The sequence below is a fragment of the Rhea pennata genome, chromosome 5, assembly GCF_028389875.1.
Source record: "Rhea pennata isolate bPtePen1 chromosome 5, bPtePen1.pri, whole genome shotgun sequence".
Lineage (NCBI taxonomy): Eukaryota > Metazoa > Chordata > Aves > Rheiformes > Rheidae > Rhea > Rhea pennata.
The window spans coordinates 65,988,013-66,011,914 of record NC_084667.1 but is presented as its reverse complement, the minus strand read 5'-3'; the positions used below and the strand labels follow the sequence as shown (position 1 = coordinate 66,011,914).

General features: G+C 42.9%; 1 protein-coding gene across 1 annotated transcript; it reads right to left on the bottom strand.

Moving 5' to 3' along the window:
- Positions 1 to 1,940: 1,940 nt before the first annotated feature.
- GCH1 (GTP cyclohydrolase 1) lies at positions 1,941 to 23,462 on the bottom strand. The gene is made up of 6 exons (XM_062576968.1): positions 23,156 to 23,462; positions 11,146 to 11,255; positions 8,904 to 8,959; positions 6,025 to 6,056; positions 5,037 to 5,121; positions 1,941 to 4,415 (listed from the first exon to the last, which is right to left on the bottom strand). Exons 1-6 carry the CDS (start codon positions 23,460 to 23,462, stop codon positions 4,289 to 4,291), a joined length of 717 nt encoding a protein of 238 aa, XP_062432952.1. The 3' UTR covers positions 1,941 to 4,288.
- Between the last annotated feature and the right edge of the window lie 440 nt (positions 23,463 to 23,902).

The window sequence follows — 23,902 nt, the reverse complement described above, 5'->3', positions numbered from 1 at the left end:
GGTTTACAAGCTCCAGCAACATACAGGCAGGTGAAAGAGTCCCCTGATAGCTGTGCAGCCAAAGATCAACTTCAAACATCCCAAGAGAAGGGCCAGAGAACATGGTGAAGCAAAGGGACCTGTTGGATACAGAGGGCTACAGTAAAGCAAGCTGAGCGCTGCATTCAGAGCACGTCCAAGTGAAGCATTCAAAATAAATGCCATGAGCCGGGGCTTTCAGCCACGGAGCGGCTGGGCATTTTAACAACACATTTTGATCCTTATACAGAGTTTGGTTCTCATCTCTGCCCTCTTTTATTTGAGGTTACAAACACTTTCAAGCTGTGTCAGGCAGGCAGGAGAGACAAATACTTTTTCCCCAATAAATGCAGAGATCTTCACAGGATCACAAACCCAGGGAGGCTCCTTGAAAAATCCCATACCTAAAAAAAAAGAAAAAAACCCACAGGGAATAGACAATTTCTTGCAAAATGTCTGTTTTGACATAAAGGCTGTTTCCCACCACAGTCACCAGCTTTAATATACAACCATGAGGATCAGAAGTAACTCAACTTCATGACAAAGATTTCTTAAAACATATAAACAAAACAGCTTCTGGAGGATCCCATGAGATTGTTTCCAAGTAGGACAGTCCACCAAGAAAAAGCAAAGGGCTAGAGGGCTTTTGTTCATTATTCCATTTCTCACTCATTTTTCACTCACAAAAAAAATGCAATGCCAGTGGATGCCCATCCTCACCTGCAATCCCAAACCACCTCTAGTTGCCTTCTCCCCACTCAGGTCTGTTGTTCTATCCTGAGCTTTGACCCACAGATGGAGGTAAGCAGAAGTGATTGCTAACTTTCATGTGGGGATTTAATTTCTTCTTCCTGCTTCAGGGGTTTTCCTCCCCTTTTCTCATCCAGGTTGCAGAAAAACTCAGGCCAATACAGCCCCTTACAGCAGGACCCGCTCTTCTAACAAGGCAGTCCCACCTCCAAGTGCAGCGGCAACACTGTCTCACCCCTTGAAGCTGCCAGCTGACACAGAAGAGCAAGCACTGGGGAGCGCAAGCACAGCCACAGCCCCCCAGTGCCTGCCCCACTCCCTCTGTATCATCTGACAAGGCTTCAGCTCCTGAGGAGTCTGAGCACTAGAAGTCAGTTCTTGAGGATGTCCCCCTAAATGCTTGCATCCTAAGAGGGACCTAAAGGCCAGGCGTTTAAGACAGCAGCTGCTGGCCCAGGCTAAGTTCATTGCCGGCCTTTGTCCACAGTAAGGTCACTCAACCAAGCTAAAGTGCAAGACTTGGGTTTCAGGGTCACTCGCAACACCCGCTTCACTTCTGCCACTGGGGTACGTTTGTTCAGCTAATTCAAACACAAGAGCCACCAGCTGTATTTTCACACCCCTTGTTGGCTTTTGCCCACTCCAGAAAGCCCCAACTGCAGGGCAACACACAAAAAAGCAGCCTGCTATTCTTTCCCTCATTAGATGCTTGTCTCCAGCTGGGTCACTTCAGAACAGAGGCTCTGGATCACAGAGGCCTTGCAGCAGCAGGAACAGGCATTTCTACAGCAGAACACAGCATCATTGGAGCCAGCGATGAGGGCTCACGAAGTGCACAAGAGCACTACAAGCCCACACAAGCCTCAGTGCTTGCAGACAAGAAGAGAGATTCACAGATGCTCCAAAATAGCCACTGCTTCCCATCTTCCCTGTCCCCATACAATTTGCTATAGACTCTGGCGCTGAGAAATCCTGATGGAAGGTGCTTTGGGGTTTTTTGCTGTCCAGTCAACAACAAACGGAGACTCACCTGGGGACAACATCAACAGCCTTAGAAGGCCAAGTGAACATCTCACCACAGAGTTGAGCATTTGCTAGCACAGAGACAACCCTCACCCCGAAGGGCTGCGCGTGCACCGCTGTCACCTCAGAGTCAACAAGGACGCTGCCACTCAAAAGGATAATACTGCACTTTAATGTTTTAGAGACAATGGACCGCTACATGGTACAACAGCAGGCTCTATGTACTATACATATATACACACTGGTTGTAGTTAAAGCTCATGTATTTGACCAATACTAATAGTTCCCCCCAAAATGCACCAAATCTTACAACAACAAAAACGTGAACAAAATCCAAGGCCACAAGTATAGAGAGGTATGGTATGTTTTAAGGAATACAGGTCACAGAAATAAAAACTGGTGGTGCAATATGAACTTTATCCTGAATAAAGATAAGTGGTTAAAATGCAACCTCTTCATTACCTCAGGAGTAAGACAGCATTTTACAAATATTTGAAGTTTCAAAGACCTAACGCAAGCAGACAGAAACAAACATTAGTTGGTGCCTCTTTGGTCCCCAAACTCTCCTTCCAACTGTTGAGCTAAAAAGAGAAAAAGTTTTACTTTGAACTTTAGACAAGGATGATTTAAGGCTTTTTAGTTGAAACACATAACTGAACTCAAAAGTGGCAATACCTGCTCTCAATCATTTAAGGAAAACAAAAGCCAGAGAGTTAGCGTACTATAAATGTGCAACATTGCAGCCTGGTCCGGAATAGCTTCTTTGTGCTAGCAGAGAAATACTTTTGTAGCATCTTGCAATACAGAATCCAGGATATAGGATATTATAAAGGATTTTTTTTTCCTAATAATACTGTGAAGGTCTTCAAGGTAAAGTTAGTATAATGAAATACATGAGGTTACTGGCAAAAATAAGGGTGGATAATTACAGCAATAAATAAAGATGGGGATTTTTTTTTAAAGCCTTTCTTATTTATACTCTTTCAAGTTCTTTAGGTTCTACAGAAATTCAGCCTGGCATAAGTTTTACTTTGTTTCCAGCATAGGCTGAAAAGAGGATCCTGAATGTGTAAGAATTAGTAAGATCCAACTTGCTAACTAGGAACTGCCTTTTAGGTTAGAATACAGATCATCCTGGGTTCACATTCAGCAATGCAGATATGACTACAGGAATGTGCAGTGTAGCCATCTGACATGCTGGTTGACATTTTATTTTAAGTTTTGCCTCCTGTATTTAGTTTGAGAAGGGTGGTTTTCATTTGTGCATCATATTTTCCCAATTAAGAGTTACAAAACACTCATTAAAATTGCAGTAACTTGTAAGAAGTTCAGCCAAGTCCAGTGGACTGAAACATTTGGTACCAACACAGCCACACACAGAGGTTGCCACATACACGCAAAAAATGTGGTTTAATTCATTTTGATGGCATTGGAAATACTTTTCTCAATTGCTCTTATGAAATAAGTTGTAATTTCAGGATGAAGCAGCCTGGAATTGACTTGACAACAGGCAGGAGAGGTACAACGTACTCTACTCAAGACTTCAGTGCCTACCTATGGTCCAACATTTAACAGAAGCAAATCTCGAAGTGTTTGAAGAGAAATTGTTGTTTTCAGAATACCAGACTAGTTTTAGGTACTCAGTCTACTAAATCCATGGAAATCTGGGAAGGTAAACCCAACATATAAAAATCATTAAAAACATCTTTGGATATCTTAGCTTTTTCCAGACACAGACTCTGGGTCTTTTTTTTCCTGTTAAAGTTTACTTAAAAAATAGTCAGAAATTGATAGCTAAAACGGTCAGAAATTTTGAGGCACAGAGAAGAAGCTACATAAAACCCTTTGCACTGAGATAAGGCTGTGCCCCGAATCATTTAGCAATTAATTCCCTGCATGTTAAAAGGCTAGGAGAAACGCATTTTTCATTCTCAAACTTCAAAACACACTAGCAAGAATATAAAACACTGCCAGAGGTAACATCTCAAAGAGGTATAACATACATATCTAGATATTGAAACAGCCACCAAAGGATTTGTAATAAAATGTAGTCAGAGATAATTCAGGACCATCCTTTTCAGGCAGTGGTACAGTATTTGCAGCACATAAGCAGTCCTACAAGGAGCCACAGCCTTTCAATTGTTTCCTATGCTGCACTATATTTATTCTACTACACAGAACTATATCATAAATATCAATTTCATTCTCAAACCCTATTTTTCTCCTAATGGCAGTATATTTCATGTTCCAGATGAAAAAGCATTTTCAAAACCCCACTCAAAGCTGTGTAATTCTGACACCAGCAACATGAGAAATCCAGGACAAGCCTACCTCATCATTAAATTTTTCATTTGCCATCAAGAGTCTTTCACTGCACAAAGACTATGACAACAATTCACGACAATTTAGTTTAAAAATGAGATGTAGAAACAGATAAGAACAGACAGTGACACTGGACAGAACAACCTCCAGAGTGCATTTACAGAATGGCACAGTTTCAGCTCCTGATGAGAGTCAGGAATTCTTCACGGGTCTTTGGATCTTCCCGGAATACACCCAACATTGTGCTGGTTACTGTTTTACTGTTCATTTTCTGTACCCCACGCATTACCATACACATGTGCCTAGAAGAAATGAGAGCGAGAGTCAACAAACTGGGCAGACTCTGTAAAGAGATAAGTAATTCTGCAAAAAGCAAAACATGTTTCTTGCAGGGTTCAGCTAAATTCTGTGGAAGTAATGAAACCTCCATATTTAGACTGAACATCTATCTATAGTACCTCAGCTTTTGTCTACACAAAAGACTGTTAAATTCTCAACTCTTGAGCACTTCCCTCTCTCCTCAGATCCTAAGAAAATTCCACTGCTCCAGGATGTGCTCTGATCCCAGGGACTTGCCTGTTGCTAGGCTCGAACTCTGCTCCATTTGAGGAAGCAGAAGGCTCACCAAGGCAGAGCACGAACTTAGCTCAGCTGGGGCTGCCGGCTGCACTGCTGGTTACCATACCTGTGCAGCAGATAAGGATGTCCCCATTCAAAGGGGCTCCAGTCCACCCGCCCCTTTCGCCTAACCAGGCGAGGATCGCTTCTGCCTGCACCGACACTGCCTCATAGGCAGGCACGGGACACAGCTAAAGCAGCTGAAGAGGCAACACGCAACAGTTTTGCATCATGCAGCTGGTGTCACACAAGGCCATCGTGCACACAGCCCGAACGCTACCACAGAACAACCCTGGGTAACTTACGTTGCTTCAATAACCACTCCAACTCCAGCAGGCTGTAAGGCTTCTGTGATGGCTATTGCAATTTGTTTGGTAAGGCGTTCCTGGACTGAGAGGACAGAGTTCAGAATCAGTATTAGACCTAACTAGCATAAACGCACCGTTAGTATCTGCATACTACACGTAGGAGAGAGAGGATAGCATCAAGTTACTGCATTCTCCCTTCCAAGGGGACCTAATCCGCCCTAGCTCTGCTCTTCCTCCATAAGTTGTCTGGGCAGTAGTAGCAGATCCTATCTTGTATTTTGGTTTATTGGAATAGACCTTTTATTCTTGTTTATTTGGGGAATCATTTTGCATTTCACATGTTTGCAGGAATTTGCAATACCACGATTTGTTACAACAGGTCTTCTGTCCCTTTATGCAGTTAAATTTCCTTACTTTCTTTCAGTTTTTGTGTATTTTTTAATTGGATTTAGAGCTATATTATTTACTCCTTACACATATACTTACATTTCCTTTTTAAGGAAAGAAAATATGGACAAAACCAAGCAAATTAGGGAGCCTGATGTCCTGCAAAGCTTTATTTCCTACAGCTCTAGCACCTTCTACTTACCAGTCTGACACCTAATGGTCACTTTAAGACTTTATTACCACGAACAGGCCAAATTTAAGTACAGGTCAATGAAACTAGGCTGAGCCTAACTCATGTATTCAGCTCCAAAACGAGTCGCTCTTCCTTCAGGAGTGGTTTTCTAGAGTCAAACTCAGAAGGAAGAAGTGGTACTTCACAAGGTATCCAAGCAGAGAGGAAGAGGGGAGATGGCAACAGAGGGAGGCAAAATATCCAGCCCTTCCACATCACCTCAGATACAAAACACCTCTGTCAAGAACAGCATTTTTCTTAACATTCTAACTTACAGGTAGACTGCATCTAGGCAAATTTAATTACTAGTACCCTGAGCTGACTAGCAAAGGACTGTACACACTAGGAAGAAAATCAGCTATTTACCTTGTAATCTTCTACTGTATATTTCCACAATCCTAAAGAGAAAAAAAAAGAGAAAACACGATCTGTTATAGTTATTCCTATCTGACCATTGTCTAATCTTCACAGTTAACTCTGCACTACCAAGTGAGCCCACTGCACTGATCTGTGCCCTTCTGGGAAATGTAAGTGACGTTCTGCTGCTGTGCCCTTCCTGGAAATCCAAGTGACATCATTTTGCTGCTCAGCCTCTGGTAGGGCACTGCCTGCTTGAGGACTTCCCTTAGCACACCACAACGTTTAGTGACAGGTTGGCTTTATCCCCACCCCACCAAACACTCCAGAGGCAAACTTGTCACTTCTCCTCATGGCTTCTTTTGTTTAGCTGTTATTTTTGAAGCATTTGTAGCAACATCCACCTGAAACACGCATTTACAAGGGAATCCATGCCCAAAGACTTCCTGAAAGCTAACCCTGGAACTGAAGTCAGACTACCTCCTCTTGCCTCAATGTAAACTGAATGCTGTTTTAAGGACAATTCAGATATGTGAATTTCTAGAGGGCTTCTGAACTTGAGCAACAGATGTTTTGGATTCCTGCACTTAACCACAAACTTAACTGAGAACAATGAGGGGCATTTTGTTTGTTTGCTTTTATTTAAAACAGATACTCTCCCTCAGTGTATCACACCATCGTTCACAATCCACTGCAAGGATAACAATCATTTATTATTACAGTACTATAATCCACATAAAGAAAAAGGTCTTACGATCCACAGAGTTAGAGTGGTTATTCCCGCAGATCTCAAATGCGGAATTACAAGTCAAGTGGCCAGGTAAAGCAGTTGCTATAGAAAGAAAGCTTCGATACCCATCTGGCCAGACTAGACAAGAAACAGATACATGCTGGCAGCCTGAGGCATTAGTAACAGAAAACATCTCAGACAATGAGACTTGCCTGCTTTTTTGAGAGAACTATATGCAGAAACTTCCTTCCAAAAATGAAACGATTGTGTTATAACTATTTCAAACAAAGTAAGATAGTATTTAGATTAAATATATGGATAGAAAAAAGTTGATGCTGGTAGATATTTTTACAGTTGTATTAAACATGCTTACAGGGCTTCTCATGTGCAAAAAGGATTATTTGCATTAGGATTTCAAGCCTGAGCTTAAAATCCAAAGATGTTTGTTTACTGAATACAGGTCATCCACAGCTACAGAAACTCACCACATTAGACTAATCCTATTATGAAAGATTATACCTACAGTACCAACAGCCTCAAGTCTTTGTATAAACACCAGTTGCATTGACTAGAACAAGGAAGGGAAGTACGACTGGCCCACCAATCTCTTTTCATGGTAAGCATTCAAAAGCAAGTGAGGACAGAGAACATTTTGTTATACAAGAATCTAGTCTTTTCATTATTATAATATATGAGAGTTTCACCCTAAACTTGAAAGAGGCAAGTTTTAACCTTTAAAGCACACTGGAGGAAGCCTTGCATGTTTCCAAGCATGTTTCTACACTGGGAGAAGAAACAGTAGGAAAATTATATGCTTTTAGCACCATATTGTCACTTGCATTAAGAAACATTCAAGACAATTTTGAACTCCTTTTTACCTCTGCAACTCAGAGATAATTGAAGATCAGTGCAAACACAAATTGATTGATACATATTTCTATAGTGATCTTTAATTCTGAATTCACGCGCTTCAGAAACAAAAGCAAGTGCTAAAGGCACTACTTCTTCCAGATGAATGTATGTCCAGTACAGTACACAATAAACAAATATGAAAGTTCAGTGTTGAACTGCTTGTTTCAACCTTCTAATCAGAGCCCACCCTGACTAAAGTGTCAGACCACTAGACCAAAGTCCACTACTATAACCACTCCGGAAAGATGGTCCCCCTGTAATGGGAGGTTACGTTAATAGCAGCTTGACCTCCAAGGGCCTTTCCAAACCAAATTCATCATTGTGCAGAGCACAGAATAAAGCTGAGTGAATTTAAAGCACTTTAGCATCACAGACTACACATTTCTTACCCACTAAGAAAACCCAGCAGGCATGTAGATTTACAAGGTTAATTCTCATCAGTGTTACTAGAACTACAAGATTAGCAGATGCATCAAGGAAAGTATGAAAGCAAGTTTTATGTGGTCTTTTTGAGCTGCAGCCAGTCTCCTCAGGTCTATTTATCAGAAGAGACCCTTCCACTCTGTTATCCCACAATCTGCCTACTTAAGATTCTACCACCCCTCTCCCCACTAGAGCTAGAAAGCGTCACTTTAACAATTTCAGTTCAGCAACTGATCCAAGGGAACTTGCTGGAGGAAAAAAGCTATTTTTCGTAACAATCAAGTTTCTCAAGTGTATCATAATTACTTTGTTTCTTAGGCTGAGTCTCATCTATAAAAATCTACCCAGAAGCTCTCTCACCAGGTCTCAAGTGAAAGAAATGTCAAATTTATCTGAAGAGTCAGCTAAGAGCTATGAAAGCTCTAGATTCAATTCAAATCCAGAGATGCTGTGTTCATTTGCAGTTTGGAAGTTCTGGGGTTTTGCTCTTATGAGTCAATATACATACAAGAAACAAATAACTAGAGATTCCCAGTTGTTTTAGCTGCCTTCTTCGTAAAGGGGAAGTTTCCCTGCAGACACCAATGACCATGCAAAAGCATTACAGCTCTACTACAGTCGACCGATGAATTAACGTAGAGCTCTAAGACTTATCCGTCCTCCTCACAAAAACTGTAAATGCCAAGGATTGGTCTAAATCCAAACTGAGGACACAAAGTATGCTGAGATTTAGAGGGAGACCAGATTAGAAAGATTAGCACAGTGAGAACAGCTTGGAATCCTTTTTACAAATTAGCATCACTTTCACTACATTAACACTTACCTAGCAAGCTTGCTGAGCCCGAGTACTTGTTTGTTAGGAAGATAGCCAATATGTACCTAGACAGAGGAGAACAACCATTAACGGAATCAAAAAGCTCACTTCCAAATGCATGTGCAACTCATGCATCGAGAATGAGACGTGCATTCACCCCAGAACTAATTCTGGAACAATCCAGAAGTGGGATTCATACAATTGCAGCATGTAAAAAGGACATGCCACCATGCAAGCCTGAAAGATTACAGAGCTGACAAAGACTGTAAACACCTAGTAAAATCAGTGTCCGGGTGAAGAATAAGTTTTCTGACAGGGAGAAATATCACAGCTTTTCAAGAGCCAAGGCTCACGTCCCAAGTCTCAGGAATGCTATAAAGTACTACATTTAGGTACAAATAGCAGTTCTTATTACTCAGCTCAGTACTACTCATCTAAAATAAATATGCTTTTCTTTCAAGGCCTAAAATGGGTTTAGGAAGAGGGTGAGAGAGGTTACACTATTTTCAGGGAAAGTTCTGATGGCAAGAAGTACTTAACCACCAAAACCAGGCTGCACTTACTGATTTTTAAGGCCAACTCAAGCGCTACTGGTAGCGCGAAAGATTACTGTATGATTGAGTCAACTTCCATCCTACTCGAATGCAGATTTTTTGAACGTTAATACTGGACTAGGCTGAAATAAGATCTTGTGTAGACAAATGTTTGGATGGGGGAGGGGAAAGCATTTATTTTCTTGTTTTAGAAAGCAACATAGGCTACTGAATTCAAGTGAGTTTACAGTAGTAGCAGACTGTAAACCAGCATTTATGTTACTGTACCAGAGACTGGAAAGATTACCCAAGATATAGTAGGAGAGTATCAGCGATGGATTCTCTCTTAGGGCTTTGCCTAGAGGCCCCATCTCAGCATCCTGTATTGCTGTACCTGCAATAGAGGTACCACAGTGCCCCTAATTACCTGGCTACCTTGCTCATTCCTATCACTTCTGTTGGGTAATCAACCCACTGACACCTGAAAGACATGAAACATTTCAGATCAAGAAAGAGACATAACTTAGAAATAAGCGTTGAATCCTGTTCCCCATATGAGCAACTTTGTGAATTTTAATTTTTAAAATAAAGCTGCAAATACACAACCTATTGATCAATATTTGCAGCCTGTTCGATATACCCAAAAGGAGAATGGTTAGTCTGAGAATATTTAGAGGCATACCAAGTCATTTAGCAGACCATTATACGAGCAGGACCAATTCGGTGTTTGCGAGGAGATTTCTCCAAACCACACAGGCTAACAGCTAGATGTAAAAAGAATGCATATATAGCCGCAGAAGTAATGAAAAGAATACACACAGTATGTGTAACCGAGAAGTTACTTTGTTTTCCAGTATAAAATACTAACAGCAAAGAAAGAAAGGAGATAAAACTGAGGTGACCACATTAACTAAGTAAGTGGTTTCCCTTCAAGTACTTTGTTTTTGAGCGACAGTATACTTGGAACATACATGGCAATGATCAAATTTTACAGAAGAGAAGCACTTGCCAGCCTATGAGTACTTTATGGTAAAACAAAAGGATTAAAATAAGCTCCAACCTCCTGTGCTAATGTGGGAGTGAAGAGGCTGAGATTTGGCAGAAGTGATTTCCAACTCCAAACGCTTCATCAAGTTTACAGTGCCTAACTTAAGAACTTTTAAAGCTGACACTAACATTTCAACATCATCTGATATACAAGCCCCTTTTATGGGAATTCCACCCGAAGTAGCCTCCTGCTAGTCATTTTTGACTACAGCCCTTCTGACTGTGCTTGCTTATTTAAGACAGTGCTGCTAGTCAGAAGTTTGTTCCATTTGCAGGGCTTCCTTATATGAATGTGCACTAGACAGCTCTAAGCCAGTAGTATAATCCGTGACAGACCAGAGCCACTGTGCAGGGTGAGCTGGTTTAATATCAGATGTCTGCCCCTAAGGCTTACTGCTGCTTCACCAAGAGCTTTGATACAAAATGTCAGAAAACATTAGATTATTTAGACTAGGAAGGCCTGAGCATTATGTTTTATGGGCTTAAAGACAAATAAAACTTGTATTGAGAAGGTCCTCTTCATTTGTATTCTAAGGATTAACTTCTGAACTCATAGCCATAAGTGATAAATAGTTATAGCTTTAAAGAAAAAAAGCAGGTGCAAAGTCTTTTGCATGTACTTTAGGTCTCCTACCCTGTATTTCAGGATTTATTTTGTGAGGAAGAGTTACCTTTCCAACAAATGGAACGAGGTGATGCTCACACAACGAGAACATGTCTATGTCCTTCACAATTACCATCTCATCATGATCTTCATCAAAGATGGCGTCATTCAGAACATCTGAAATTAAACACTTGTATTAAAAAAAAGTTATATGCACAAGCATGGAAAGTTCTTCCAGTCAGTAACTGAGAAAGCTCATAACACATGTAGCTATCTCAAAACTACAGATTTGGGGGTTAAGAGAGGTTTAGGGAGAGAACTATGGATTAACAATGCAACCTTGCTTTGGTTTGCAAAAGATCATGCAACCAGCACAATGCTATGTCAGATTCCCTATGCGCTATGCTGAGAGAAAGTCTATGGTGCTTCATTAAAATTGTATTAGCTTGTGCCAGGTTTGAAAAAGCCTAGCCTTTGCAGAATTACAGGCATCTTATGATTAATTGAAACTACAGCTGATAAAGCCATTGCTGAACAGGAGAATACATCTAGAAGTAGGCTTTCATATGCCTACGTGCACCACAAGCAAAGCTCAGCCTGAGCCACCCCAGTCATTTCTTCACACATTTGAACATCACTATCTTCAAGGAAGTTTTGTATCCAAATATCATACTCTCCAGTTTTATCCTAAAACATACCAGCTAGCATCTGTGCAAGCATACACAAACATCTAAAATACACCGATCTGTAGTCACAGATCAGGGAGAAATGTGCTGTGTCCTGTACTGCAAGCAGGCATGCAGATGCATACTCCAGCTTAGCTCTATGTTTCAGAGTTAACAAAAAATATGAAAAAAAACAGAAGAGACAGTTCCTTCAGCAATAAAAGGGCTTGGGGTTTTGCTAGTCTCAAAGGTCAGCAAACAAATCTCCATCTATTTTCAAGATTTAGCAGTCCTCTGACAATTCCCACCTGACACAGGTTATAGCAGATCAGCAGAGTCTCCACAAAGGCTGCAGGGAGCTGGACCATGTTTGAAGAGGTTAGCAGTAGAACAGCTGCCCCAACGTAAGAGAGAGCATTTTTCAAGAGAGAACTATGCAGCTAGTGCTAGAAGAGCTGTTTAGCAAAAAAACTCTGCAAACAAATAACTTGAGACCACACTGACTACTTGGAATTGCTTCCAAGAAGCGTCAGGGTCACACAGAGCATGTCCAGAAGAGAAATCATGGGGCTCAGGGACTGCCCAGCTCAATCCAAAGTGGAACTTGTCACCTTCAGTGATGATTACAGAAATTCAATAGCTGCATCTGCTCTATTTGCCTTTATGCCTTCCCCTGACATGCACGTACACCTAATGGCTACCATCTGTTGTCGATAACGTATCATCCTCATGGAACATTTTAATTTCCTGCCTGCCTATCAGCACTACACAGGTAACCCTGGAAACTGTGTGCACAATACTCTGCCTGCAACTCACATTCCTTCCTTAGGAGTGCTGACAACTTGGAAAAAGCGAGGCTGAACCCCACAAGATTTTCAGACTGGTCAGAGTGTAGGGAATGGAGGACACGAAAGAAGCCAGAGAACAGCTTTATGCAGGCAAAAGATTTTTTGTTCTTCAAATTTTAGAGTCTCATTTACGCCGAGCACTGCAGCAGAGGCATAATATCTTTTTGTGTATATAGGAAGCACCATGAACTTGTATTACGATGAGCAGCCAGGAATAGCCGGAACCTGAAGCACAGCAGAATCCAAAGATAGGGAAAAAGAGTGAGAGCAGCCATCTAGTTCTTCCATCCCTCCCAGAGCACTCTGCAAATCTGCCATTTCTACAGCAGAAAGGCAAACAGTGTTTCTATGAAACCTGCTGCTATGCACAGCATTATTAACACAAAATCCAAACAGATCCAAGAAGCACCTCTAAAGTGACTGCTATGTTATTAGACCACCAGCTTGGCTTAGACCAGTATTGCTGGGAGCGTATCAGAGCCTGATATTAGATATGGATTTACGTCAGTACACGCACAGAGCAGACTGTTCAGAACAGTCGAGAAGGGCCACGTTCTCATTACAAGCCATAGTAACGTGTGACACAGCGTAAGGCCCCGTCTAGCTCAACAGAAGGAGCTTCAACTCAGAAGCTGTCAAACATACACAGCTTTCAAATATATGTGATAGATCCTTACAGACTTCACCTAAGTAATCTGTTGCTGTGCTGAAGAACTGTGTTGTATTACGAGAGCACTGTTAACCCTACTTTAAAGCTGGAAAAAAAAAAAAAAAGAAGTGACCTATGAAGTCTCACATAGGCCACTTCAGGGACAAAACGCATCGCTCCCATAGCTAAAGCAATTGAGCAGGAACACAAAGGTCATCCTTCTTGCGTAACTCCCCTCCTCAGGCTACAACCCAGAGTCATAGTAGTCTGTGCAACGCACAGGGAGTTTTGGAGGCATGTAAGTAAACAGACCCATGTTTCAAGAACATAATCATAACGCTGCAGGGTGCTTTGCACCTTTCATTTATATAGACCTTGTCAATTTTACACCTTGGATATGTTGAACATTAGCAGCAAACTGCAGTCAGATCACAGATGATACCTGATCAGCTATGTATCTTCTGCAGTTGCGCCTGCAACAATTTCTGATGATTTTAAGTCAGTAACAGCTATCGCTTGAGAAGAGGGGCCAGAACACACAAAGAGAGACAAGCTTACGGTCGGGCCCTTCCAATAAGCCTTTCACAACTGCCAGATGATAGAGGGGAACAAAGGCAAAACAGAAGCTGGGACAGGAGGCAGGACTCCCTGCCTGAACAGCTATGGTGCTAGACAAGCACCCCAGTCCTCCATATCCTGCTGGAATCCTTCCTGCACACGCTTTACAAGCCTGTTCTCCTGAAAGCAAGGATAGCCCAAAGTCTGGATGTCCATACTCCTCTCCCTTGAGATCTGAGTCTTCTGTTGACAGCAAGAGATCTGGGCAAAAGTAGCTGCAACAAGATGCTGTGCTGTCTTACCCCAGCACTGCTCTTCAGTAATCACACTGGATATATATATATATATATATATATTTTTTTTGGGGGGGGGGGGGGGGCAAAGACCCTTGTGCAGAGAGGCAAATGTTTTATCTAACTTTGCCTGGCTTTTATTTTTGTAGACATGCAATTTGCAATAGCATCAACTACTAACAGGGTCCCAACAACCTGCAGCACATATTACAGATAGATTACAAGAGACAAAAGGACAGAAAGGGAAACAGGGCCTCAGATTAAACAGGCCAGAAGCAAAGCTAGGGACAAATTCATATCTCTTACCTTGTTCTTATGTTCCATCTACTAGGCCATGCTGCTTACTTCACTAGCTTGATTACTTTCCTCTGAATTTCCTCATTTGGAGGCCCCAAAATGTTTGCTCCAACTCCAGACTACTTTTTCTGTCACTGAGGGCAGGATAAAAGCTGTCTTCCTCCCAGGCCTTTTCCAACTCACACAGTGCAAGTGTGACGATTTTATATTGGTTACATCTTCCAGTTCTAAAATACTTACCCGCCCGTCTAATCTGACTGTACCTTTTCCATTCTTTCTTCCTGGAACAACAGATCCTTCACAGCAAAAATGTAGAAGTCCACAGGACTTTCAGGGGAAGGGAAGGCCAGAAGTAAATTCTCCTAGTTTGGTTTCCTAACAAAGCAAGACACCTACATATCAGAAGATGTGCTCCTCCTCAACAAATTATTTAAGCAAAAAAACTAAACAAACAACAACAAAAACAACAACAAAAAAAACACACACAAAAAAAACCACTTTACTCTCCAGGGAAGTGACCCTTTTATTCCCTCCAAGTACCATCTACGTAATCCTCCACGTCAGTAAGAGGATATGACTTGCGTTTTTTTTCTGAGCAAGACAACAGACATGTTCTTAGCTAGCCCCTTGGCCTCTTGGTGATAACTGCCCTCTCTGAGATTTTACTAGTCACGACTGCAATACAGCTATGCTTCAGTACTGCCACAGAGCCCAAACTACATGCCAAAGGAGACTGTAAACACTGTATGTGCTCTCCACCACCTCAGAAAACCTAAGGGAATTTACTACTTAAGCCCCTAAGCCTGAACACATCATATTAATGAAAAGCTAAGAGTTGGATAAAAATATGTAACTTGAAGTAACACAACAAGAACAAACATTAGATGTGCAGTCAGGGCAATCTCTAGGTTATTTCAGGTGATTTTTCCTTTGACCTAGAGTTCAGGTCCTGTTGTAGAGACTTCAGAGTGTTGTTAAAAAATAAACAATGACCTCTCTTGCAAGGTAACTCCTGATTTTTTCTCCTCTATCTTCAAAGAGAAAGTTGATTAAAAAAAAAATCAGAATTGGATGAAGACACAGAACAAGAGACCTTTCAGGATTTTGCGTCAGAGCTAAGCAAGAAGACCTGTTGCTATAGAAACTATTTGCATGGCTTTAACGTGACACAGGAAAGCAAAAGCACCTCTGGCAAGCAAAGATAAAATGCCCACCCAGCAGCTGGCCCAGTAGGTGAAGGGAAAGAAGGATCACAGCACACTGCAGAGCAGCACTGCATCAGCTTCACAGCACTTCAGATGTCGGATTCTCTGGCTGCTTTTGACTATGCCTGTGAAACAGAAGACTGAAATGTTTGTAGATTGCTTTCACTCTGACTTAAGTTACTTCACTAAAGCTTTAAGTTGCCCCACTGCTCAAGGATCATTTAGTCTGCACTGCTTCTCAATAAGCAAAACATCAGCGTAGCTGTATAGCTGAGCCCTCGTCAAGTTTTCAGAAGTACGCTCACTGTAGAACAGCTTCAGGAGTCAAACACTGCCCTGAGCATCGCATCGCAGATACAGTAGAGGAATCAAGCTGAGGACTGCTCAGCATCAGGAGTACTGAGGCAGTCTCGGAGGGTTACTATACTGCTCCTTGAGCTGACCCATCCTGGTAGAGGATAAAAGCACAGTTTTCCTTAGCCCACCACGTGGCTCCAGGCTGTTCTCATTACAGCCTTCATGTTCTCCCTGGTAACCTACAACCTCCCCATAACCACCACCACCACATTGCACCAGGCAGAGACCCTCTTAGGAACAGGTTCAGGCCTTCTGTCACAGACATGTTATCAGGGTGAGCAGGAAGCTGCAGGATACCAAGTCTCATCATTCTGAGCAGACTGAAGTACAGGCTGCGGTTAGGTTCTGCTCTGCCAGGAGCAAAACCTGACTCACAAAAATCAGTTGCAGCAGATCTTGCATGTAAGAACGAGTAATGATTCGGAAGATGCTCCTGAAGAGCAATATGATGTAGCCAGAGACCAAAAACTAACCATTCATTACAGTAGAATGAGATGATATATGTTGGCAGGTACCTCTGACTGCCTTTTCTGGGTAAAAGTTTGTTTCAAGATTACGAAAAATCTGAACACAAACATAATCTACATACAGCAGGAAGCACAAAACTTCTAAAAGCTAATTGTATGCTGGGGAAATCAATGGGCTACAGAGTCGGATTAAATCATCTATAAGGAAACTGCTGTAAAGCTTTCAGATGCTGCTGGGTAAGTAGTTATAAGTAAAGTCAAAACTGAGATTTATTTGTGTTACACTACAGAACAATTGCAGTTAAAATATTCCAGACAAGCAACAAAAAAACTGCTACAGCCTTTCAGTACTGAAACACTTCCTTTGTGGAATTTGTTATGCATATAGAGTAGAGAATCATACTACCATACACTTATCTATGTAAGAATGTAGACTGCTACAGAAAATTGACTTCAGGTAGCCAGGAGCAGGAATGTTCTTGTTATGCCAACTTCACAGCAGAATTGCTATTTGCTTCAAGCAGTCTTGAAGGGCTCCAGAAAGAAGCAGCCTAACCTGTAACATCACTGTTTAACAGGCAATAGAGTTCAAAAGCTGCAGAGAATTAAATAGGCATTAGTACCATGTAGCTTCCTTGCCATGATGTACCTTCTTAACAGGAAGGAAAACTAAGCCTCAGACAAAGAAGAATTTACAAGTTTGTGAAATATTTGTGAACTATTAGTCATCATTGCCATGCCAGAGGACTGGAAAATGAAGTTCAGTTTCAGACAGGAACATTTGCTTCAAAAACAAAGCTGAACTTCTCAGTTACTAGAAACAGAGTTGCACCATATGTATAATTTAAGGCACATTTTGGAGAAAGCAAAGACTGAGGAAAAGAAATACTGTTATTCAACTAGTTCTGAGCAACATTTGTATGAATTCATTTATTTTCCTAGAAAAGGTTTTCCATGCTGCAGTGAGATTCAAGAAATTAGTTATTACAGACTACTGTCTGTAATAGTTATTGAGCAAAAGATCAGCGAGACTCTTGGATGAAGCCAAGATTAAGTTCTAAAAGTGGTCTTACACTGATACATTTATTAGTTAAGGGAAAGCAGGGTTTTGGAGACACTCACTAAAAAATATTTTCTAACTGTTTCATAATGTCTCATGTCATACAAGGTACTGAAAGCCCCCAATCCACACACACCACTGAAATTGAAAGAAAAAGTAAAGTTGAAACAATGCTTTGGAAAAGCAACATGGAAAGATAGAGTATCCTTAGTAGGTAAGATTCTAGAGCAGATAGAGGTTAAAAGATTTAATAGATTCCTGACAAAACACCAAACAATTTTAGTAAACCTAGTATTACTTAAGTATTAATGGAGGGAAATAATACTGGAAAGTCCTAGAGTCCTAGTTCCCAGTAGAAATAAGTTTCACTTAAGTATTCCATTTGGTGGTGAAGGTTGAGGGGGAAAAACAAGAATCTTAGTCTGAACAATTCTGCCTCTCTCCCACCTTGTACTATATGAGAAACAAGGCATGGCCATACCACCAATAATGCTGATAGTCTAAACTGCTATTAGTTTAAGTATCTTGTTTATGAAAAACAAGAGAACAAGCAGCATCTTGTTTCTAGTAACAGGAAAGAACAAAATAACTCACCAGCTCTTAGCAAAGGGCAGCGCTGCTGAGCAAACAACCCTGCTTGTTTAACGCACTGCCTGTCTATTTTTACATTGTGATGCTTAACACCTCTTCTCCTCCATGGCAAACTGGGTACGCTTTGAAAACTTAGGAGCTTACTCCATTGCTGTCATCTGTCAAAATACCAAATCCAGAGACAAGATGGTGAAAACAGAAGTATTAAACTTGTATTTATTCAGTTTTCTCCATAGAAAAGTACATGAACTAATGAGAGAAAGGAAATGCCAGATGCACACAATTCAGGTGATAGTGTACTAGCATTAGACATAAGTATTATTTGCTTTAAAATAAAATCCACACAGTAAAGTCACTTAGTAGCTGGCTTCAAGGGAAATCAAATGTACATGCAGCCTTTCAAACCATAAAGGTTGAGAAAGCAAGCTCTCCTCCTCAGTATTTCTGATTTTCATTTCCCTATTAAAAGGGCTGAATCTGCCAGCATAATTGAATGCTAATGTACTGACCAAAGAAGTCTTGCAGTTTTTACTTATAACCAACACTGCTGTTACCAACTACACCATTTAACGAACATGCTGTTTTGTTTAAAGTGTTTACATTGAAAACAAGTTAACTTTCTACTGCAGTTGTAGGGAGCTTACTGAACCCTCTGTCTGATGTTTCCTACTGTTCTGCACAATCAGAAGCAGCTCCTTTACTTGTGCCTTTCAAAGCTAGCATCACTGACACTTGCCACTTCTGCAACTCACCATTTAATTCTGTTTAGCAAGATGGACTTAGATGTTTCCAGCTTTAGTTACAATTTAGTACTGTCTACAATCTTGTATTTCCATTTATCCACTCATTTACTGTATTTGCACGCACTTGTCCTTTGTAATGTCTATCTAGTCTCTCAGACACCACCTTTGAGTGTGGCATTAAGCCTTTAAGTGAGGGAGAGATCTTTTGAGGTTTAGTCTTTGTGTGGCAGATAATTCCTCAATAGATGACACAAAGGCAACCAGCTACTAACAGTCAAGCTTACCTTTATTTACCATGAGTATAGGTTACTATTTGTTACATACAATTTTTCTCCCAGGAGCATAGAGCTGATAAATCTGACCCTCATTCAAGAAAAGAAAAAATGCAAGACAAGCACTGCACAAAGCTGATAAGACAGACTTTTGGTATCCTTTGGTCTACTCTGCCAGTCTTGCCAAGATAGGAAGTTCAAGATGTTTCATTGTAATGGCCATTAGTCTACATGCACGCCCAAGTGTGAGCAGCCAGCATTTTAAAGTCTGCTCCCCAAATAGACTTTACTTCAGATCACTGTAAGCATACTTCCTCCTTCAATGGAGGTTTAATTTCCAGTACTACAGAATTGAGATCAATGCATTTGAATACCTTTTGTCAGAGAAAGAGCAAGTGATTGAAGTCTTTAGTAAAGCCAGGATTATAATGGGAGTAAATACAATCTAGGAAGAGTAACGAGAGCCAGATTTAGAAACCTAGTAAGCAAACTTCTAATAACACTGAAATACACTATCCTGACTGGATGCAGAACATAGTTAGCAGAGAAGAGGCAAAACAGGAATACTTACTCTGCACTATCAAAAACAAGCTACAAAACGTATACAGCAGAGACTGGAAACAGCAGAATCATCTTTGCTACTCATGGAAATATGAATGGAAAAAAGAAACAGAACTTGGATATGACCTTCCCCATATCACTTCAAATTAAGGTATGGAAACTACAAAAAAGTATGATCAGGCATCATGGAAGCAAAACACAGATACCTTGGAAGGGAGAACAGTTACCTAGCACATTTAAGCATGCCCCAGGTGTATTATCATTCTCAGATACACCCTAACCAACCAGATTAAGAAAAATATTTCTTAGGGCGAATTATCAGGTAAGGTTTAAAAAAAGAAAAATGTTTGCCGACTCTGTGCAAACTACATTTTAGATCAATAGCATCAGAAAACACTACGGAGTTAAACTGGACTCCACTAACAGCACCGTGTTCTTTCCACCACCACAGAAGGCAGATCACTGCAAAGCAGGCAATCCCTCACCATATCCAAAAGCTTCCGACAACCTGATTGCACTCAGGAACACTCAGTCATAAGTAAGAGCTAAAAACCACTCAAATGGCTAACCTCTAAGAGCAGTGGGCAGCATTCAAGGCAATCAAGTTGCTCAGTTTTATAACCAGGCACAACGCATCGTATGCTCTCACTCAGAGTGAGTGAAGTTTGAATCAAGTATTTTAAATGCTGCAAACCTACAGTTTTCAACCAACCTCCACTAGATGTAATAATTTGGGAATAAAACTTCCACAAAGCTTTTTTGGCTCTTGCATGGCAAATTAAAATGTTGTCAGAAGTGGGAGTTACAATCACAACACAGAGCTTGCACTTGAGAAATGTTCTGTGATTCTTGTAAGTCCCATCATTTCATGTATAGCAGTTACCTTCTGCTGAGTGAGAGGTATGACTTGAACTCATACCTAAACCTCCAATAAATCACAGCCTTAACCCCTGAACATGCAGGCAGCTCCAAATTAAGGAACTGAATGAGGTAGAAGAGGAATCAGAGTATATGAAGTGGAGTTTGTTCTTTTACAAGCCAGTTCCTGGTGCAGTTCACAGCCTCGCTATGCAGCCAATCGTATTGGCATAACCAAGCGAACGGCACACTAAGATGCAGCAGAGGCAAGTGGGCAGAGCTGCAGGTCCACAGTCAGCATCACTCCCAAAGATTTCATAGGTTTTACAAAGCATTTAAGGATCTCCCAAGTGTAAGTTACCGCCACATCAGCTCTCACAGCCAGCTCCTCATCTACTAGTCATTTTGCTAGCTGCTAGCTAGCAAGGATTTGTCCTTCAGTTACAGCTCTTTTCTCCTGTTTTGCTAATAAGAGTGGATAGATTGAAAGCACAGTATTGCACTGGAAAACAGGAGCAGCTGGAAAGTAAAAAAAAAAGATTCCCCAGCTGACACAGAAACAGAGGTTGATATCACAATTTCATTTTGCCTTTGGAAGAAGGCAGTCCAAGAGTACAGCCACTAGCTCCATGTGTGTGTTTGTGTGTATGTGTGTATAAAAATACAGCTCTCCCCCATTATATGTACTGAGGAGAGGGGACTATTCAGATCTACTCAGCTCTGAGAAATCAGGATCTCCAAGAATCCACACTGGAGCAGAAGAAAGAAGGTATTAAAAAGGCAGAGGGAATCAGTCTGCCTTAACTGGCTCTGCACACATGACAGGCAGCAAGATAAGTCAGTTTTACAGTAGGAAGCAGCCTCATCCAGGTTCAACATGAAAATTCATGCTCAGACTATCACTAAAAAAAATCCTTCTGCTAGAGACTGGCAGGATGACTATGAAACCTCCTGTGTTATACAGCAATGAAAAGACAAATGCAATCCAAAATGCAACAGGGAAGTTATTCTCAGTAGAGAAGTATTATGCCAAGTCCCTGATGAAACCTCTTCTCAACAATACTTTGCAGGACAGAAACAAAGAGGTCTGACTGGAACCAAGATGATCAATGCAATCCAGAGTCTATTTTCAGTTGGGAACCTGAAAACCTGATTTGCAAAACAAGGGTTAAGGGACAAATGCTATCATGAGCAAAGAAAAGTTAAGAGACAACATTGGCACAGGAGTATAAACTGACCATGAGTAAGTTAATGCTTGAAGTTAGAGGCAATTAGGTTTTAGAAGAGGCAACAATTTTGAAAAGTGAGAAAAAACAAACAAGACAGCTTACAAGTTAGAGCACAGTGTATTTATGAAATACACTGGGTTAGCAGAAAGCTGGACTTGAAGGTCCTTTGCTCATGGCTGGCATCAGAGACTGGACAGTTTGGCTTTTTCCATTCAGATACAACATTAATGTAGTTTGGGGGCAGGGTCAGTACTCCAAAGTTGTACTCAGGAAAGCAGAGCATGCTCAGCTCATTTCTGAGTTGCATTCAAAAGACTCCCTGCTGTCAGTGCTGATATCTCTGTCCACTAACAGGAACTTGCCTTTCCTCCTGACAGGGAGTGAAAGGGGGAATTCCCTAGTTTCCCAAGCCTGTATTATCTGTAAAGGGTGCAGTCTTTCACAGAAAGGCTAGGAAAAGGCTAGGAAAAAGAGAAAGTTTCATTTGATATAAAACCAAATCTTCAAATAGGATTCACTCAGCATTGGAACCAATGGACAAATTCAGAGTTTCTGGTGATGAAAAGGAGACCAAAACCTAGTAGCTTCTTCTCCTCGTATCCTCAGGGACAGCCCACAGCCACCAAGCTGTGAAGATCTTCATCTGGGGCAGCAATGAGAGCTTAGAGTACCTCTCCACACCAGCACTCAGCCCCCGAGGTGGTGCAGGGATCTCTCCAACCGCCTCATCTCACTTCCTCAAGTTTCACTCCCAGCATGGAAAAGCTTGACCTGATAAAAAGCACTAACAGAACAGGACACTTTCTGAGAGTATTCAGAGAATTTACATCTTGTAACAGGAAAAGAAGTGCTCCTCCTTCACCTCTGAGCACACCTTCTAGTTGGGCTGGACAAAGATACAACAAACTCCTAACTCCAGAGTTTGAAAGTTTGCCCCAGAGGAGCGGAAACAAGCGCTTGCCTTAGGCACTCCAGCCAGCACCACACAAGTTTAAAAGGACACGTGAACTTTAGCAGCATGAAGTTAAAAATAATCAAACAAACAAAACCTCCCCTCGCACACACACACAGCTGGATGGGAGGGAGAGAGGAGGCAAGAGGGAAACACCAGCAAGGCCAGTGGTTCCCACCTGTGTTCTCCCCTCACAGGCAGGCAACTTCAGGCAGGGGATGCAGCGGTGGGGCAGCCGCCAGGTCGCGGCTGCGCTTCCACCTGGGAACCGTCTGAAAGCGCTAAGCGGGGCAACCCCCGCCCCCAAAACACCCCCCCGGCTCGGGCTGTTGCTCCAGCTCAGCCGTCAGCGGCGCGGAGAGCGGCGGGCACGAGTGCCCCGGAGCAGCCGGGCAAGCCGGGGCTCGGCCCCCCCGGCAGCGGCCCGCAGGCTCGGCGGTGCCCGCCCCCCGGGTCGCCCCGCGGCCCCTACCCGAGATGGTCTCCTGGTAGCCCTTGGTGAAGAACTGCATGGCGGTGGCCGCCCGCCAGGGCGTCTTGAGCAGCCCCTGCCGCTCGGGGTCCTCGCCCAGCGAGCGCAGGATGGTGGTGTAGGCGGCCGCCAGGCTGGGCAGGCTCAGCTCGTTGTCCTCCTCGCTGCGGGGCCGCTCGCCCCGCCAGCCGTCCAGGCCGCCGCCGCAGCCGGGGGGGACGCGCGGCTTCTCCGCGCCCGCTGAGGAGGGCGGCGGCGGTTTCTTCTCCTCCCGCGCGTACCCGTTACAGCTCCGCGCCGCCTCCATGGGGCCCGGCGGGTCGCGGCGCGGGCAGGGCGCCGCGGCGGAGCCCGCCTCAGCCCGCAGCCGCCTCAGCGCGCCCCGGCCGCGGCCGCGCGTCGCCTCAGCGCGCCGCGGCCGCGCGTCGCCTCAGCCCGCAGCCGCCTCAGCGCGCCCCGGCCGCGGCCGCGCGTCGCCTCAGCCCGCAGCCGCCTCAGCCCGCGCGTCGCCTCAGCGGCCGCGCGCCGCCTCGGCCGCCCGCTTTATACCGCCCGCGCCGCTGCCATTGGACGCCGCCGCCGCCGCGTCACCCGCCACCGCCCGGCCGCGGCGCGGCGGGTGTCACGAGCCGGGGCGGCCTCAGCCGCTCTCGCGCCGCGCCGTTTCGCCTCGCCCGCGGCGGCTCCGCGGCCGCTCCCGCCGCTCGCCGGGCCGGTGTTTCCCGGAGGCTCGAAGCACGCGAGCGC